At 40.0% G+C, this 18,458-nt stretch overlaps 2 protein-coding genes and 1 long non-coding RNA gene across 5 annotated transcripts in view; 1 reads left to right on the top strand and 2 right to left on the bottom strand.

The window, feature by feature from the left end:
- Positions 1 to 561: 561 nt before the first annotated feature.
- Positions 562 to 8,727, bottom strand: GPR65 (G protein-coupled receptor 65). Of its 3 annotated transcripts, none has more exons than XM_032691106.1 (3): positions 8,628 to 8,707; positions 6,891 to 6,974; positions 562 to 4,348 (listed from the first exon to the last, which is right to left on the bottom strand). In XM_032691106.1, the coding sequence occupies exon 3, from the start codon at positions 3,917 to 3,919 to the stop codon at positions 2,846 to 2,848; it is 1,074 nt and encodes a 357-aa protein (XP_032546997.1). In that variant the 5' UTR covers positions 3,920 to 4,348; positions 6,891 to 6,974; positions 8,628 to 8,707; the 3' UTR covers positions 562 to 2,845. The 3 variants fall into 3 exon arrangements, with proteins under 3 accessions (XP_032546997.1, XP_032546999.1, XP_032546998.1); XM_032691108.1 differs by having other exon boundaries at positions 6,891 to 6,969; positions 8,628 to 8,686; XM_032691107.1 differs by lacking the exon at positions 6,891 to 6,974 and having other exon boundaries at positions 8,628 to 8,727.
- Positions 8,728 to 9,095: 368 nt separating this feature from the next.
- Positions 9,096 to 12,147, bottom strand: LOC116788344. Its single transcript, XR_004357603.1, has 2 exons — positions 11,924 to 12,147; positions 9,096 to 11,728 (listed from the first exon to the last, which is right to left on the bottom strand). It is a non-coding gene; the product is annotated as an uncharacterized LOC116788344 (long non-coding RNA).
- Positions 12,148 to 12,196: 49 nt separating this feature from the next.
- GALC (galactosylceramidase) overlaps positions 12,197 to 18,458 on the top strand; it is a 33,192-nt gene continuing 26,930 nt past the window's right edge. Inside the window, 4 exon segments of the mRNA XM_032691110.1 lie at positions 12,197 to 12,419; positions 13,323 to 13,391; positions 15,269 to 15,332; positions 16,951 to 17,064. Coding sequence (XP_032547001.1) covers positions 12,252 to 12,419; positions 13,323 to 13,391; positions 15,269 to 15,332; positions 16,951 to 17,064 — 415 coding nt within the window. The 5' untranslated portion in view covers positions 12,197 to 12,251.

Below are 18,458 nucleotides of genomic sequence, written 5' to 3'. Positions count from 1 at the left end.
TGATGCTATGAAAAACATCCACACATACCAATATAGGCTGGTCCAAGCTATGGCTTTCAGGAGCTTTGGTGGAATATTAAAAAAATATAAAATCTCAGGATCAAATTTTGTGGAAATTAAGTTTTTTTGCATGGGGTCAGGACCCTAAGTTTACCAATAGAGTCTGTGGTCTCTTCTCCTACCACCGTGAGGATTGACTGCCTGTGCACAGGCCAGTGCTGACATGGTGATGCCATGCCCAGCCTTGTACCTCGCTGATCCTAACCTTGCCTTCCTGACTTGGCTTCCCAGCTTGACCTCAGATCTGCCTCATCACTACAGATTTGTCTGGTGATCATGAACAGTTGTCCAATACTGGTTACCGTCACCAGATCTGCTCCGTGTGCCTCGCTGGGGTGCCATAGGACTGTGTGGCTTGTCAGTGATGATGCTGCCAACTCTGCCTGGCTGTGCCCTCAGCTCCTGGCCCACTGCCCCATGCAGAGCAGCCAGCTCTCCCTACTCCCTGACACACAAGTTAAATTGCACTCAGTTTTGTTGCTTAGCTTTAGTTTTCATTATTCTTTATTCTGTAAATTAATTCTTAAATTCTTTAAAGCGCAAATAGAATTAACTTTCCAAATTTTCCAGCATGTGACAGATCTAAAAGTGAATCACTGAGTTCTTCTTTCCATGAAGTTACAGTGAGGTTTGGTTCTGCTTTTATTTCAGTGCTACAGTGAAATTTCACATTCTGTTGCAAAATGCATAGGTCAGCATAAGGACAAATCTGTGGTGAAGTAACTTGCACTGCTCCTTGCATAATTTTTCCCTCATAATATATAAGAAGGAACTACAGGAGAAAAAGAAAAAACACGTCAAAACAAAATCCAGCAAATGGAAACAAAAAAGAGAAGGCAACATATTTTTCTAGAGAGGAAGGCAACAGCCAGAACAGTGACATACACAGTTCATAGGATCACAGGACAATTGTGGTTGGAAGAGACCTCAGGAATTCTTTAGTCCAACCTTCTGCTCAAGGGAAGGTCAGCTACAAGGCCAGACCAAGTTGCTCAAAGCTTTGTTCAGGTGGGTCCTAGAAACTTCTCAGGATGGAGCACACAGAACACCTTGGTGCAACCTGCTCCACTGTTTGTCAGCCCTCATAGTTCAAAAGTTCTTCCTTAAATCAACTCTTACCCTTCTTGCTTCAGGTTATGCACATGATTTCTTGTCCCTCCTTCTATGAGCTCTTGTGAAGAGCTTGGTCCATCTTCTCAATACCCTCTTTGCAGGATTGCAAGGCTGCCATTAGGTCCCCCAATGTCTTCTTTTCTCCAGGCTGAACAAGCTCAGCTTTCACAGCCTCTAAGTTCCCATTTCAGAACATGAAATGAATTGAAAGTATAAATAGACACAAACAGCAACTCATGAAAACTATGCAAGTGCTCTTTGTAATGGAGAAAATTTTAATTTACACACAGAGCGATGTTCTCATAAGAAATTTCTTACTGCTTCTGACCACTGTATGCACACCCTCCATATATGTCAGACCTAGAGGTGTGCTGAAAAGTGATGATCAGAATCTTTCCACCACACAGATTTGCTAGAGAAGAATTTTTTTTTGATGGAAAGAAAAATTCTTTCCTATGAAACTGAAAAACTACCATTACCAAATATTCTTCCTGGCAATTGAACAAAAGTAAAAGGTAGTGAGAAGAGAAAAAAAAAAGAAACTCCCCATTGTGTTTAACTCTTTCCAGAGGCTCGAGTGCCTGCTGCTACCAGGGAACTAGGTAGCTGTTTCTGGGGCCCATGCAGGAACAGGTCCCTGAATTAACAGCTGCTCTTTTGATTTGGACTAAAACAACTCTTTCAAAATGTGGGTTCTTCTGCTTCCATTCTTATTGTTTGCTGGTACATTCATGTTCTTTGCTGGTTTGTCAGTTTTACTGGTTGGTTTGTTCACTTTTTTTAAAATCAGCAAACTGAGAGCCCTGGAATCTCTAGCTGAGGCTTCCAGGTGCAGTTAAGTAAAAGGATATAAACCTTGCTCTATTGACTCTGAAAATGTAACCACAGTCCAGATTTCAGTCGTAATAAGCAAGTCGAAAGGCTGGCCATTTATGTCGTGGAGATGTGAAACCTCACTTTTCAACCTTTCTCTTCCTCCCTTCATATATCAGGAAAAGTTTCTTTTGAGTTAAAACACTAGTGGCTAGAATGGGTTCTTTATAAACCCTTGAAGTAATGAATCTTCCACTATCTGAAACCCAATATTGATATTGTAATGAAATTGCATAAAATATGGTTATTCATTAGAACATATATATTCCAAAGGAAACAAAAGCTGAAGCTTAAGAGCAGGTAAGTACCCCTGCACATGAGGTAAAAATTTTAAGAAATGGCTGATCTCAGGTGTATGCTGAAGAACAATTTGACTCTTCACTGAAACACAGGAACCATCACAGCAGCCTAAATTACACCATGAATTTAGAGAGAAATTTACAACACTCCCTCTGTCTGCTCCTTTGTCAATCAGGACAAGGAGGACTTCAGCCTTCCTCCAGCTGAGTACATGAATCTTGTGGGCTAGCTAGCAAGCTGCATCAGAAAGCAGTTCTGTGGGGAATCCTGTAATTCTGTCATGTCATGGTCATCCTTCTTGACTGTGCATGTTTATTGTCCTTGATTTATGTACCATACCTGATTTAAAGATACGTACGTGTTCATGCTCCATGGATTTCATTGACCCTATAGTAAGTTCCTATTGGCTCCAGCTACTGGTTTTTTTTAGATTGGCACCTCTAACTTTTGGGGTATTTCCTAGGTACAGACTGGAGAAGAATTTTTCTTTCTTTTCCCTTTAGGTCATCCAATTTTGCTTTGAATGTGCTCGCTCAGGCTTTTCTGACATCTCCATTTCACAGGAAGTTCTGTAGGTGATCAGGGCACTGCTTTTTGTAGCAGAACTGCACAGAGCATGGTCTTTCACTCGGTCTTCCTCACGCTTTCGTAGGCACAAGCAGCACCTCAGCACATTCAGAATGTGTGTTTGTGCAGTTTCACTCATAAAGCAGTAAAGAATGGGGTCTGCAATGCAATTCAAACTTGTTAAGGCCTGTGTGATTCTGTAAACCTTATACATCAGCAGCAAAAGGTGTGGGTCAGTGATGGAAGGTTCTCTGATGCTGCGAATAAGCAATATAATGTGATATGGAGTGAAGCAAACAATGAAACTAACTGTGATATTCAGAATAAGTTTCCTCACTTTTTTCTTTTCTTCATCTAGTGTGGCTTGGTTACACTTCACTACTTGGTAGATTTTATGGTAGCAAAACACAATGATTATCAAAGGGACCAAGTACCCCGAGCATATCCGAAATAAATTTATCCGTGCCTGCCACCCTTCCAGGGGGTATGTATCGTAGCATAATGTATGATTAGTGAAATTGCAAGGATCACTGAATACTTCTTTGTACACCAATATGACTGAATTCAAGATGCTTTCCAGAAGCCAAACAGTTACGCTGACAATCAGTGAAAATCTTCTTGTGCGCAAGTGCTGGAGCTTCAAGGGGTGAACTAATGCCAGGTACCTGTCAACAGAGATGCAAGCAAGGAATGCGGTGCTGGTGTAGAAATTCATATACATAAGGAAGGCAGAAACCTGACAAAGTGAGGCAGAGAGTCTCCAGTCATCTCCATTCCAGGCATAATTAATCCACAGAGGTAGAATCAAAGAGTACAAAAGATCAGCTAGGGATAGGCTAAAGATGTAGACTGCTGACTCATTATTTTTCCTCACCTGAATGCAAGATGCATAGAGGGATATGCAGTTGATGGGGACACTGATCATCATCACAACGCTGTACACAAATGGAAACAAATATTTATCCAGAGTGTGATCATCATGGCACTCAGCAGTGCTGTTGTTCATTGTTAGCCCCGAATAGTATCTTTGGACTAATTCCAGCCTGGGTGCAATAAAGACCCCTCTGTAGTCTGATGGGTGGTCATCTGTTACTTCTTCAGAACCTTGTTGACAAGATTCTCGCCTTCTGTTACTAAAGAAGAAAAATGTCAACTATAACGTTTTTGTTTGTTTTTTATGGGCTTCTTGGTGTGTGTCTTTTTTTTTTTTTTTAGAAGAAAGAAACTGTGTTTGTAGGAGATCAAAGGTTTTAAACACTCCTGGAGTTAGGACTGCATAGGACGAGGAACCCAAAATCTAAGGTGTCGAGGTCAGTTAGATGCAAACTTCTACAGCAGAAGCAGGATGAGTAGTTAAGACACTTCCGGTGGTGGGGTGGTGTCCCGTAATCCCAGGTCTGTCTTGTGGGAAAGCTGAAGGAGATCAGAAAGTGACCTAGAAATAATAGAAAGGCACTTTCTGTTATTCTGGTAAGCATGATTTTGGGAACATAAATAACCAAATAAGCTCCTCCCCTCTAAGTCAATGGAGGAACAAGGATAGAAACACAGGGATTCAATTACTGTTGGGATCTGCTCAGAAGAGGAAAATGCATGACTGGTATATCTTCCTATTGTGAATCACTCTCTCACTGTACCTTCACACATCCCTGCTTTCTCTCTCTTCCTTTGTATGCAATCCTGCAAGAACTTGCCATCAACTGTGCTATTCCAACAAAATTTACTGCATATCCCAGAAACCCTCATGGGAAACCTGGCAGGCTGTTGGGTTCCTGCATGCACAGGAGAATCTGCTGGGTGTCCCTTTGACTCATGTCAGGTGGAGACTCTGAGTACAATTGTTCATTTACACTTCTTTCCTCTAAAAATTGCAGTTGCCATGCATGAGCTATAAAACCATTAGCAATTAAGCTTATCTTAGGCATTACCAGAGCTGTGGGTATCAATAGCTTCAACATGAATATACCAGCAAAATGGCAGCCCTGACTAAAGCAGTGGGATGGGAGGAGTTGTGCGTGTGAGATGTAGAAGCAAGTTGAAGAGCTGACCTTTAAGTAAGAAATGGTGTACAACCATAGCTGTGAGACAGCTGGTACTCACTGGCTGTATCACAGCTCTGACACTCAGTAGTTCTCTTCTCTAAAGACCTAATTGTTATGTTCAGGAAACGTAAGAATGGAGAATATTTGTTGTGGTCCAGTTCTACTGCCAAATATACAAACTGCTTCAGAGACCATCTGTGATAACTCATCTGTGCTTTGAGCCTGGACTACCAGCAGGGGAGGTGAAGAGGCTGAAGAAGGAGTAGGTTGCAAGACAGCAATTTTGCAACTGTCCCCACATGGGAAAGAACTCAAACTGAAAACAACTTGTGTGCAGAAACCTTCCCATGTGGTAAGAAAAATTCAGCCTTTTATGGGTTTGATGCGTGTGTTTGGGGAACTTTGTGGGTTTATCAGAGAAACCCAAGCAGGTTTATTGCCTCTGCTGAGAGGTTATTATATGGATCTCTTGTCTATAAAAAAAAAACCCTTTCATGCCAAAAAGAAAAAAAAGGACCAATGACAAAACTAGTCAGAAAGCAAATATTTATTTTTACCAGCCACTGCTTTATTTGATCAAGTTGGCTAACCTTTTACAGTTAAAGCTAAATTAATTCCCAAGCTTGAAAGACAAAGAAAATTCTTGAGAATGACTTGCCAATTTGGTCCATTGAAGAACTTTATCTACATGGGAACTAACTAAAAAAAATGCAGTGTCTGTATTTATGGCAAACATAACATCTCTACATTTCAGTGTGGTTTAATAAAACCACACGGTAAATAGGGCATTGTAAGCTTACCAGTATAGACAAGTATCACAAATTAAAAATCTAGCTCTAAAAATTGGATTGCAGGCTTTTGCTGACCCACTTCATACCAAAACCAAACAGACTAGATGAGTAAAAGATAAAATAACTACCTCTTCTTCTAATCACATTTAAGCATCTCTTTTCCTATGACAGGTCTCTTCATGTCTAACAGGGAAACATGTCCTTTCAAAAGCATGTGTGTAATGTAGTGTATGAGGCAGTGTTTACTAGTCTCGTGACTGAGAAACTGGAATTCCTTCTCCCTCCCCCATAAACTCTTTCTCTTTTGTTAGTTGTTATATTACAGAATCGTCATCCTTACAAGCTCCTAACTTGTCCTCATGTTGCTCACAACAGCTTCTCTCTTTCATATCTACTCACAGACCAACAATTTCCTCATACCACCCACCTTTTTTGCTTCAGCTTTCTCATTTTAGCTCATTGTTTCTGAGAGTTTTGCTCTGTTGATCTCACTGATCATCGGGTAAAACACTTGTCCTTATATTGCACTTGTCTGAATAAACCACATGTTATTTGGGACAAGACTTTGCTTTGCTCTTCTGCCATCTGCCTTAAGGAGCTAATATCTGAAGGTATAATTGATCAATGGCAGGCTGGGCCACTGAAGATGAAATGCAAAAAAAATGAATTGAGACCACATGAAATTTGCCATCTTGGAAAGTTTTTTCTGTCCTTCATATTCACATGTCACTGTACCCCATCTTTTTCTTTTATTTTAAAACAGTATGTTCATTAGCTTCTGTGAACGCAGCCCTGGAGACTGTTTAACATTCAGGTAATCCATGTCCCAGCTGTGATGACACATTGATGGTACTTATATGAAGACATGATTTCAATCAGGATAATGAGAAGTGTGTCATTCTGGCATGTATTGATGACCTATACTTAAGTGTGTCAAAGAGCCAGCAAACGAAGCATACCGCAATGCACGCTGCAGTTCCTTGCACAGAAATATAAAGCAGAAGCATGTTTTTCCCTGATTACAAGAAATTCCAGTCAAATTGCTTGGGGTCTTATTTCAGAGGACGTAGTCCATATCATACTTTGTAGCTCAGTTTTTTTTTCTGATAATTAGGACTTTGTAATGCAAGATGATTTTGCTTACCTGAATGCCTTCCCAGGTTTTCTGTCAGCTACTGAGCGTACCTGCTGGTTTTGCCAAGGAGGATGGCATTGACTTACAGCTATTCTAAAAAACAATGTTTGATAATTTACCCCACTGATTTTTATTTAAAACAAACAAAACAAAACAAACCATAAAGGAATTTCTGTTTAATGATGTAGTTTAATGGTTTGCCTTTCATGGTCCAAACCCACTGTGACTAATTTCATAGACTTCTGACTTATTTTATAGACTTGTTTTGGTATGAATTGCATTTCAAATGAAAAAAAAATATTCTTAACAGTAATTTTTTCTTTTAGACACATTATTCAATTATTATCATAATTCCTGTCTCTGTCATTTTGCTACAGAAAACCTGCTGTACAAGAATTCTGAAGAGTCAACAAGAACTAAAATTTAGAGAAATGGACAGGCAAATGTTATGCTTCAAGTAACGTATGCAAACAAGCCTGTAAAGGAACCTTGTGAAAGTTTCTAGAGAGAGGTAGTAATTATATATTGTATTTGTATCAATGCTTTCCTACAATATTTTCTTCAGGCTCAAAGAGAGCTTTATGTAGTCTGTCCACTGATGATATTTTGAAAGTAATAAAGTTAAAGTTAAATTTTCATAAGCATAGATACATAAATACATAAATACTCTTTATCTGTAAACAACTTTCTAAGGGAAGAAAGGAACAGTGCTGTGTGACCTACTGTGGTAGACGCTGTACTGGTGATACCGTACATCAACCATAAGATGGAAAGACAGACAACTTTCTGGATTTCTTTTTTCTCTTAAAGCAATTTCAACAAAGTAGATTGCTTTGTGTTCTCAAAAATAAGTTCTATTGCCAAGTTGCTTTCCTTGAGAAACTTCACAGTTCAGGAGAACTGAGATACACCTTTCAGTAACGTGGACTTTTTTTGCTTAAAATGAACAGCATTTTTCCTCAAGCAACACTAAATTTCACCCATGGGTCTGATAAGATTCTGTAGAGACTCCAACAGGTCTTAAAGAGCTCAGCCTTTTTAACTTGGAAATATACTTTATGGACTGCTTTATTGAGCATAAACATTCTATTAATGTGAGCAAATAGAAAGAAAAAAAGCCATGTCTTTCGGGATATAGAACATGGAGGTAAGTATTATTTTGCTATATCATTATGTGCATCATGTTTTCCTCTATGCATAAAGAAAGATTTACAAAATATTTTCATGTACATGGTATTTGGTATTCTAAGAAGCTACTTTTACCAGAGCTTATTTTTCTGCTAATTTTAAGCATTGTTCATATATATGTCTATATATCTATATCTATATATATATCACTGAGTATTTTGTTAGTGCCATAAAATACTAAAGAACAATAACAGAAGATCTACTGGAACCCCCTGTGAGGCCTGAGGCACTTTTTGCAGTGACAGGACAGCTCAGAATATTGAAAATGCCCTCTCATAAGCACCAGGTATTTTGATCATGGCAATATCATTACAACAAACAAAACTCAAGCTGGCATGTCTTCCCTAAATCAATCTTTAGTTGTGATTTGCCCCTTAGTCTCATGTTTCAGTTGTGCTGAGATTCAAATAATCCTTCCCCCAGAGAAATCTTTCCCAGCTCCTTTTGTGTCCCTTCTTTTTATTGTATGATACCAACCTCACGTTAAGGGAGAGATAGCTTGAAACCTGTTCCAGAATACAAGTTGTGTGTCTGACTTCTTGGATTTTGAACACTTACCTTGGCAGCCACGTGTCCCTGTGTAGCAGTGTCCCTGTTGTACCATTGGTAGTGTAACCCGTGTCTGCTTCTGAGAAAAAAAAGTGTCTGCTTCTGCTTTATCAGATACAAGACAGGAAGCTGCTCTTAGAAAATGAGTCACACATTTCACACATTTCTTAATTTTTTTTGGCCTCCTTTTTTTTTTCTTCCCCAATTCCTTGTTAATCTAAGCTTATCCACGGGGAAAAAAAGATTACATAATTACAAATAAATATGCAAAAAGGATGGTACCAACCTTGCTACATCTAGGAATACTTTTAGAGAGTTTAAAAAAGTTTAATTGAAAATATTGCCTAATTACATGAGCAGAGTACATTTTAAACCCGTTAGCTAGGAGACATTACGTTCTGCAGAGAAACCAATCCACAGAAATAAAATACCATGTTTTATTTGTGTTTACTTGTATATGTTCAAAATATAGCATCCTTTTTTTGACTGAAGGACCTCACTTTCCTTTCCCTACAAATTTATCACAGAATCAAATAAGAATGCACTTAAGAAGAGCTAAAAATACATCACAATGACTCCATGACTTTGTGGAAAAAGAATTAAATATTTTCAGAATTTATGGGAAGTTTGAGAATAGTTCTAGTTAGCAAAGGATAACAGAATTTTATACACTGTGACAGGTTGCATATTTATGTATTTTTATACAAACTGAATCTGAGGTTGGATACAGCTTTCACAGGAGTGATTCTTTTAGCGGGTAATTCCATTCAAATGGGTGGAAAGTTGTTACATAAGCACAGTTCTCTTTCCCCTCTGTGGTCAGAATAATTTACTGTGTGTATTTTTTCTTAAATTCTGTTTGGAATGATACGATTCTTTAAGAAACTGGGTACAATTTCACTTTAAATGTGGGGCAACACAAAAAACTGTCCTGTGATGATTCAGATGCTAAGGAGAAATGAAACAGATGAACAAATTTAAAATCCCTAAAATAGAGACATATAGACTTCCTTGAGAACAATATCAGACAGCTCTATAACATTTAACCACTGGATGGAGAGATTTGTTTCCTTCTTTCTCATCCACAATTTTTTTACTGATGCGTTTGTTACATGAAGGCTAAATTGTTAAATCATTCCATACTTGTGGACATTCTCAAACTCTTATCATAGCCTCCTCCAGTTTGGTGAAAGGGAGGCCACTTGGTTAGATCAATTTCTAAAATAAATTTCAGTCACACCTTCATTTTCATTGAGAGAAAAGTCATTAGACAAAGTTTATCACTTTCCGCCTGCCTTTTGGTGACATGGTACCTACTAAGAATGGTGTCCAGTGTGCTGGTTCTGCTGTTTTGTTGAGGATTCCTACACTTTGATAAAGAAATATCTAGAAATAGAGAAACATAGTTGAAACATTTCTACAGTTCTTTGCTGTAACAACTGATAGTGGAATTGAAAGGTCAAAGGAAGCAAGAGAGGATACAATGCCTTTTATATGTTCTGGAAGTAAAGCTATATGTAAAAATCAACTCTTGACTGTGTCCATATGCAACAATTTAATGTCTGATGTAAGCAGCACAGTTTTCCAGGGTTTTTTTGAGATCTGGACTTACATGGTATCTCAGATATCTGGCTATCTTGGAACCACAGGTGTTGTTAGCGTTGGCTGAGATTAATGTAGTATCAATAAAAAAACTGAAATAGAAAAGCATTAAAAGTGGAAAACTACCTTATCTAGAAAAGAAGCAATGAATAAGCCCTCAATAATTTTACTGGATATATTTGGACTTACAAAGGGTCTAGATCATATGTCCTTGGGCCATGAGAAATACGTAAAGAAGGTTCATAGCAAGGTCAAGATTCTTAATGCAGAATAAAGTTCACAGAGTCACACCAAAACATCCTTTTATTTCCATCAAAACATATTCTGAGAATGTTTTTCTCAGAAAAGGGGAGGCACTCACCTCATCACAGGATGCAAATATGAGTTTTGAAAACTGACACTTTTAAGGTCCTATGAATGATTAAGAGACTGAATTTCATAGCTGAAGCTTTCTGTGTGGAATAAATGGATGCATTTATTTAAGAAACTATCAAAATTAACAAACTAATAATTTATGATGGTTTTGCAAACCTTCCAGGTGTGCAAAGCTGTACTGTCTGCTGGAATGAATGTTAAGTAGGACCATGAGCACAATTCTACCTCTGCCACTGACTCACTGTAGCCCTGAGGAGTTACTCTGTCCTTCTACATGTAGTAATGATATCATATAGCTCATTTGGGTGTGAGCAGGTTCATTAGTTAATGCTTGATAATGCTGCAAAGTACAAAATGTATTGTGAGTGCTTGGTATTGTTATTTAAAAAGAAATAAACAGGAAACGTCAGCCAGGTAATGTCATCACTGAGACATTAGATCCCTAAATGACAAGAGCCGCAGAGGCTCGAGTAACAGCATTCTTTATGGCTAGAAACGTGCAAAACCTGGGCTTTTCCACAGCTTTTACACAACGTCCGCAGGACATCAGCAACGGCATCTTCTGGTGCCTCATTCCTCCTTTGGGCACATGAAGCATCTCCTCTAACACACTGTCAGCACACTGAGAGCTCCCCATTATGAATTTTATAGGACAATCAAGCTGATTGTCTAGCTCCTGAATACTTTCCTCTGAGCCGAATGCTTGTATGCTGGAGCCTGAGGGACCACTGTGGCTATCCCCACGGACACTTTGGGCGTGTGGCACCACCTCAGCTGCTCACGCTTTGTCGCGGCTGCCCCACAGCGCACCCCTGAACGCGTAAAACAGAAAGGCTCCTTCAACCCCTCATATGTTAAACTCCACTTTCAGGATCGCTCTCTGGGGTCGTGTTGACGCAGCTGAGGGGAACCGGGATTCCCCGGGAAGGGCAGCCGGGCCGCGCCTCTGCGGGGCTGGCACGGGCCCAGGGCCGCTCCCTGCCGCTTCCCCCACGGCGATCAAAGGTCCTTCTCACAGCGCGCTGGAATGTGTTCCTTCAAAGCGCCGACTTGTGCCAACTCTTCAAAGGATTTGGTGGCAGCCTGAGAGCAGGGCAGAACCAGGAAACTGGCTCCGAGGCGCTGGCGAGGGCCTGGGAATGAGAGAGGCACTGGAAAAGGCCATTCCTCACCCAGGACAAGTAACTAGCACTGTCAGAAGCCCCGAAAATGAGGGTCAGAGGCTCCGTAAAACAGGGTCAGCTGGGCTCTGCCCCCACCCGCGCCCGGTCACTCCGGACTGAACGCAATTCCCGGTGTGCTCCCACATAAACCCCTCCTCGCCTCACAGCCATCGGCTTTCCCACGCCCAAGATGGCTCCGCGATAGCTTCACTCGCCGCTCAAAGCCAGTTCCAGCATGGCGGTGCGCGCCTCGCCAGCCTTGCCCTTTGTCAAAATGGCGACTGTTGACTTCAGCTGGGGAGGGGTTGCCCGTAAAAGCTGAAGCGTCTTCCCCTCCCTCCGCTTTTCCCTGGAGCAAGATGGCGGCGCGGGAGCTGACGCCCCGCCCCCCGGTGGTGCCAGGCGGTGTGGTCACGTGACGCGCGTTGCCGGGCAGTGCCGAGGCGCTGCAGGAACGGGGCGGGAGCGGAGCTGGGTCGGAATTGGGACTGGGATGGGGTGCGTGGTTCTGCTGTGGGGTGCGATCCTGCTCAGCTGCAGCTGTGGCCTGGGACCCCCCAGGGTCGGTGCCGCTCCGCTGCTGACGGCCACCTACGTGCTGGACGATGCGGACGGGCTGGGCAGGCAATTCGACGGGATCGGGGCTGTGAGCGGCGGCGGGGTGAGCGGCGCCCCCGGGGCTGCGGTGCTGGCAGCGCTAGTGCCCTCCTCGGGGCCACAGGGGACAGGGGCTGGACGTTCCGTCCCATGGGAATGTGTGGTGGCTTCGGCGGGGCCTGGGCCGGGGAGGGGGTGGTTCTGGGGGGGAGCCGTGAGGTCTGGGGGATGTGGGGACACACACGCGACGTGATGGGGCTCGGAGGAGGAGGTCTGAAGGGTTGAGGGGAGCGGTGCGGGCGGTGGTCCTGCCTGCAAGGAGAGCTGGACTCGGGCTCCGCTTCGCCCCAGCCCTCCAGTTTTTTTAGGGTTGGCAGGGGCTTTTTGGGGTGCCGAGGGGCAGCCATGTCCCGGGTGCCAGTAGAGGAGAGCTAAGCCAGGATGGGCTTTTCTGTAGAGGGTCTTCGTAGCTCCTCGTCTCTGCGTCTTAAAATGCTGGAAGAGCCAACGGCCGGTCGTCGTCTCTCCTGTGGTCCAGTCAGCAGAGCCGTGAAATCCCTGGAGTTTTTACTCACTCATGGACCTGCTGGGATGCTTTCCTTGCCCTCCTGCCTCTGTGCCTCCTGTTGCCTTTGGTATACGGTGAACCGAAGCAGGGAGAAATGATACCGGGAGGGAGCTGCGTTTTCGTGCCATAAGCCTGTGCGGTCTCTGTTTCTCTGTTCTCTGGACTCTCTTTGCAGTGAATTGCAGGTAACCAGAGTACAAGGCAATTGCAATCTGCGAAACCAGAAATGCACAGTTGAAGGGTTAGAAACGCGTTTGTGTAGGGGCTTAGCTGAGTTCCTGGTGCTGTAATTATTTTTGTAGGTTTGTTAGCCATGTGAAAGTCCTAGACTGAAAAACTGGGACATACTTAAGCATTTGAGTTGGGTTTTCATATTTTCATGTTTTCTTTCCATTTTAGGCCACATCTAGACTCCTGGTGAACTACCAAGAACCTTACCGCTCCCAGATTTTAGATTACCTGTTCAGGGTAAAGTTGGTTTCACTGCTACAGTAATGTTTAATTTCAAGCAGAATTTGTGATTGTGTAATGTTGGAACTCCAACTATAGTATATTTAATGCTACCTGAAATGAGACAATATCCTATCTTATAAAGAATCTACTTTAATGTTGATTGTTACCAGAACCTTAAATTTTAGCTGTTGTTTTTGACAACCAGGATTTTGTTCAAGAGTCCGTTTGTTCAAATTACTATTAAAATTCCTTTCATGTTTTCAAAATATGTTTTAAAAATACATTTTCAAAAATGTATTAAACATACATTGATCATCCATGGGAAATCATCCGTGAGAAATCATTTTTATGGCTAAAATGAGGATTTTAACTGTTTGTAGTGATGACAGTAAGTGGGTCTTTGAGGCAGTTTTGATTTTTTGGAGTACAGATAGATTAACGTAACATGAAAATGACTATGCAGCCTGCATGATTTTAGTAGCTTATCTATTCCAAACTAGTCTCAAGTATAACTGCAGTTACTCTAGAAGGTGTGTAAATGTCATTGGTTTGTAAGCTGCCTTAGTTAGCAAGTATAACCTGTGCAGTTGCCCAACTTATTATAAGGCAAGATTATTGCACTGGACATTAATAGCTTGTTTTGCTTTTGGCACTGTAAGTTACTCTGCTGGAAGAGGATGTCATGTCACTTTCAAGTAATGCAATCCAGATGGCTGGAGGGGAATAATTTACTGTGTAGTTTAAAGAATTAAAGTGTAGAGTAAGGCATAATGTGTGACTGAGCAATCAGACCCTATGTTTTTTGGAGACTGAAGCTGCGTGTTACTAATAGAAGTTTTCTGAAGGAATCAATAGGCACGTGATAAAAGAAAATCTAGTTGAGAGATGATGATTGTCAAAGAATTTTTGACATGTTCTTTCACCAAAGCCTCTTAAGCTGTTATACTGTGGAGGGAGTATATCTTTCCTTATTCTCCTTGCCTTTTAATGTCAGTCAACTTTTGTGATGGGGATGGGAGAACAAAAGTATTAGAAGTTTAAAATCAGAAATGTCGGGAAGAGAAACGGTAAATTGGAAAAACATATTTTTTATTTCAAAGCAAATAAAAAAATCCAAAACTTGTAAGCCAAACAAGCTACTGTCTATGCAACTTATTTTTTTAATCAAAATGCATTGTGATGTCTTACAACATTCTTTTAGATACCAGAATTATATTTGGGTAATTCCATGGAGGAGGCCAGTGGTTATTAAAATAATGATTAATTGTAACTTCTAGGAGTAGCATACTAGGAGTAGGGTCACCTATATGAGTTTGAATTTTATATTTGTCTCCACCAGTCAGATACCAGGGAGGGGGATAGTGGATTAGGTGGGTTTCCCATTGTGGTGGGTTTTTTCCCTCGCTTGCCTTTCTGCATCTGGTTAGCAGATTATTTCTGACCTGTATGTATGTTCTGTCACATAAGCAGGATAATCCTTTACACCAAAGAATAAATTATTTACAGAGACATTGACTTCAATAATTTGATTTTAAAAGGAAACAAATTTGACTTCTAATAACATTGAAATACTGTTGTGTTCCTCATGTAGCCCGCGTCCTACTTTAAGAGTGGTTCAGTATGTGCTTGAGCAAAACCAATTTAAAATCTGCACAGTTTTGGGGGTGTATTGTTAACAGTGCAAGAGTCAATGAAACCTGTTAAAGACCAGTGTACTGTTTACATTGCTCGATTTTCTTTTGAAGCAGAACTCTGTGTATCTCTCATTGCTTTTATAATGGATGTTTAAAAAAAAAAAGTGTTACATTTTTAGCATACTCAAAATTGTATCCTTACTTAACACATTCTTCTTAACAGCAGCATTCTCTTTGGTTTTGTCTCTTTTTTTCTAGCCTAATTTTGGTGCTTCTTTACACATTCTCAAAGTAGAGATTGGAGGTGATGGGCAGTCAACAGGTATGGATTTTGCGTGAGCAACGTTTAACTTCTTGTTTCAGTGTTGCTGTAAGTAACATGTCCTGCACACATCAGTTTAGCTGAGGCATGGAAATGCAGTCTGTAGTTGTACTGAAGTTGCAAAAAAAAAAAATGTATCTGCTAACTTGTAAAGAGAGATTTATACTAACCTTGTGGAGACAGTTCTCACTATCATATGGTTAATGTGTTGCATTCTAGAGCAAGTGAGTTCTTTTTTTTTCCTCCCCCTCTAGTAGCTTTCTGCATTGCAGTGCATTTCTCAAACACCAGTTTTGCAATACTGAGAAGCATGAAAATGCAAAGACAGCTGGTCAGAAGCAATGACATTTTTTTGGTTTAATGAGCTGCTACATTTCACTGGAGTGGCATTGGCTGACAGTCGCTACTGGTTTTTTTTCTTTTTTTTTTACCTGAGCGGAATTGCAAATGAAAATGTCTTGGTGAAATTTGCCTAGCTGACTACATTCACATATAGGAGAAACTGTTTAGTAACTGCTTGTAATCAGAAGCTGAGAAGCAGTGATGACGGTTCTTATCTTTCTTTTCTTTGCCTTTATTTTATCTTTCCCCGAAGTAAGTCTGGCCACATCAAGAACAGACTTAAACCACACACAGTTGATAAACAGAAAGTAAAGAATTTGGTTTTGTGACATTATATGTACATTTATTTGTAATACCTGTGTCTGTAAAATTAGATACTGTTTTTTGTTCTTTGGTTTACTTTCTTTTACAAAAATTAACATGATGAGAAGTACTATACTGGATTTAAAAGCTCAGTATTTGTTAATGAGTTGCTGGTGAGAGGAGAAAGGAGTCATCTTCTGGCAGAAGTCGAAATTTGGAATCTAATTATTCTGTGTTACTAAGGTAAAAATATCAATCCTATTTTCTGTAATGAAATGTCCTGTTTAAGCAGGCTTCATTAGAAAAAAAGTCTCATTGAAAGAGGTCTCTGCATATATTTTAGCATAAATAATTGGTGCAGTTGTGTACGCAAGTTATAACTTGACTTTTGTGTATAATGGCTTCCCTTGCAACACTGATTCTTTTGTACCTTTCTAGTTTGTTTACCTTTGCCTGAGGAAAATCAGTATATAGTATTCAATTCCAAAAACTCTTCCTGCAGTCACTGAACACCATAGAAATTATAAACTGCATCTTTTACTGTAAAAATAAAAACTCTCTATTTCCTGTGATTGAAACATCTCATTGTAGTTCCTTTCTTTTTTCTCCCTGGACTTACCTTGCACAAAATAAACAAAGTATAACCTTCTTTTGTTTGTTTTTTTGGTTTAGAAATAAGCTGCTTGTTTAATTTTTTTTAATCCCGTCTGATGTTAAAAGCAGGCAGAGTCCCTTAAAAATCAAAAATATTGAATTTATGCTAAGTTAATATGCTAAGAACAGAGGGTGGCAAGTCTTGCATTTTCCCTCCCACTCTTCATTTTGCTCTGAAATACATACCAAGGAACTTGTGAACCATGTCAGAGATATGTACTTGCATACTATGGCAGTGAGCAATACAGCAAACTTTGCTGTGTGTAACAGCTTATGACACAGAGGATAATTGTGAGCTACCTGTCTCTTTCCTTCCTAGATGGTACTGAACCCTCCCATATGCACTATGAAAATGATGAGAACTACTTCCGGGGCTATGAATGGTGGCTGATGAAAGAAGCTAAAAAGAGGAACCCTGACATTAAACTGATTGGTAAATTGCTTCAAGCTTTAAGATTTAAATGCTTTTTTATTCCTCTGACTAAATTACCTATCTCTCACACTTAATTAACGTATTAATTTTAATGGGCAGATATTTTGATGTTGCAGCAAAGTAGAATCTCTAATTTATTAAGCTTGCCTTGATGCTTCGCTTACTTACCATGTTTTACTTTGTTACAGTAGCACAATATCCTTATGTTGCACTACTGTAACAAGAAGCATAGGGCAAAAATGTCTAATAATTTGCTCGTATCAAGTAACATTAATGCTTAGAGTGTATCACAGCAATGAACATGAATGATTTATCGTGAGAGATGAATTTCTGAATAATAGAGTAGAAAAATTGGAAGGGATAAAATAAAGCTACTGGAAATATAAATCTGTAAATCTTACACACACTTCATTCAATTATATGTTCTTATTACAAACTGATCACTCCCTCCCCACTCTAGTGGTTCTGGTCTGTTGCTTTGTGTTACGTATGTAGTTGAGTTGTAAGAGGAGCTTCTTGTCTTCCTGTTTTGATCGTGAGTTGTGTATGTGCTGTGACAACACAGGTGTGGAACCCTAGATTGTATTTTCGAAATACAAAATGTATTTCACACAAAACAATGTAAGAACAGGTAAGAAATGTGTCAGTTAAAAGGTGTCTAATGCCCCCGGTCTTCCAGGGGTCAGGCTTTACCATATCCAGCCACAGAGCATGACTTGGTGCAGGATTTGTCAGTCAGGTTCTGTTAAGCTTACTATCTATGACTAATTATGACTATTGATAACAACCCTCTTCCCTCAGATCAAGCTCTCAACAAAGGAAGGAGGGTTTGCCTTTAAATTAGTCTATGGTATCTTGTACAAGTCAGCTGAAAACTTAGCAGCATCTGGTTAGGTTAATTTGTTTTTCTTCCTTACTACAAGATCTACTAAACAGCTGAGACTTCAAAATTCTTTTTCATGATCCTAATCTTCCTTCCTCTGTTATGATCCAATCATCACTTCTGAAATTCATATTCAGGAGATTAACAGCTTTTTATGTTCAGTATTGATTCCTTGTCTTTAACTTTGTAAATTTTTATCCTAAAATCTTTGGATTTTTAAACCTATTAGAGCTAATACCATACAATTGAAGGATTTTATGTAGTCAGTCTAGTTGTTCTTTAGTAATGAAGGCTTTCTAGCTCAAAAAAAACCCAAACAGCTATTAGAGCATACTCTCCAGTTAAATAAGTTATGTTTTATTCATTAAATAAGTTATGTTCCAATTCTTCACTGGAACTAAGTGAATTTGAAGTGCGTGTCTGCTTCTTCATTTTAGGTAAATTACACCTTGCTATTGAAACTTTCTGAGTAATGTAGACCAACCACTCACCTTATTAATTTGGTTTTTTT

This window comes from Chiroxiphia lanceolata, chromosome 6 (assembly GCF_009829145.1).
Source record: "Chiroxiphia lanceolata isolate bChiLan1 chromosome 6, bChiLan1.pri, whole genome shotgun sequence".
Classification (NCBI taxonomy): domain Eukaryota; kingdom Metazoa; phylum Chordata; class Aves; order Passeriformes; family Pipridae; genus Chiroxiphia; species Chiroxiphia lanceolata.
The sequence above is the reverse complement of the archived record's forward strand: the minus strand, read 5'-3'. Positions and strand labels throughout refer to the sequence as shown.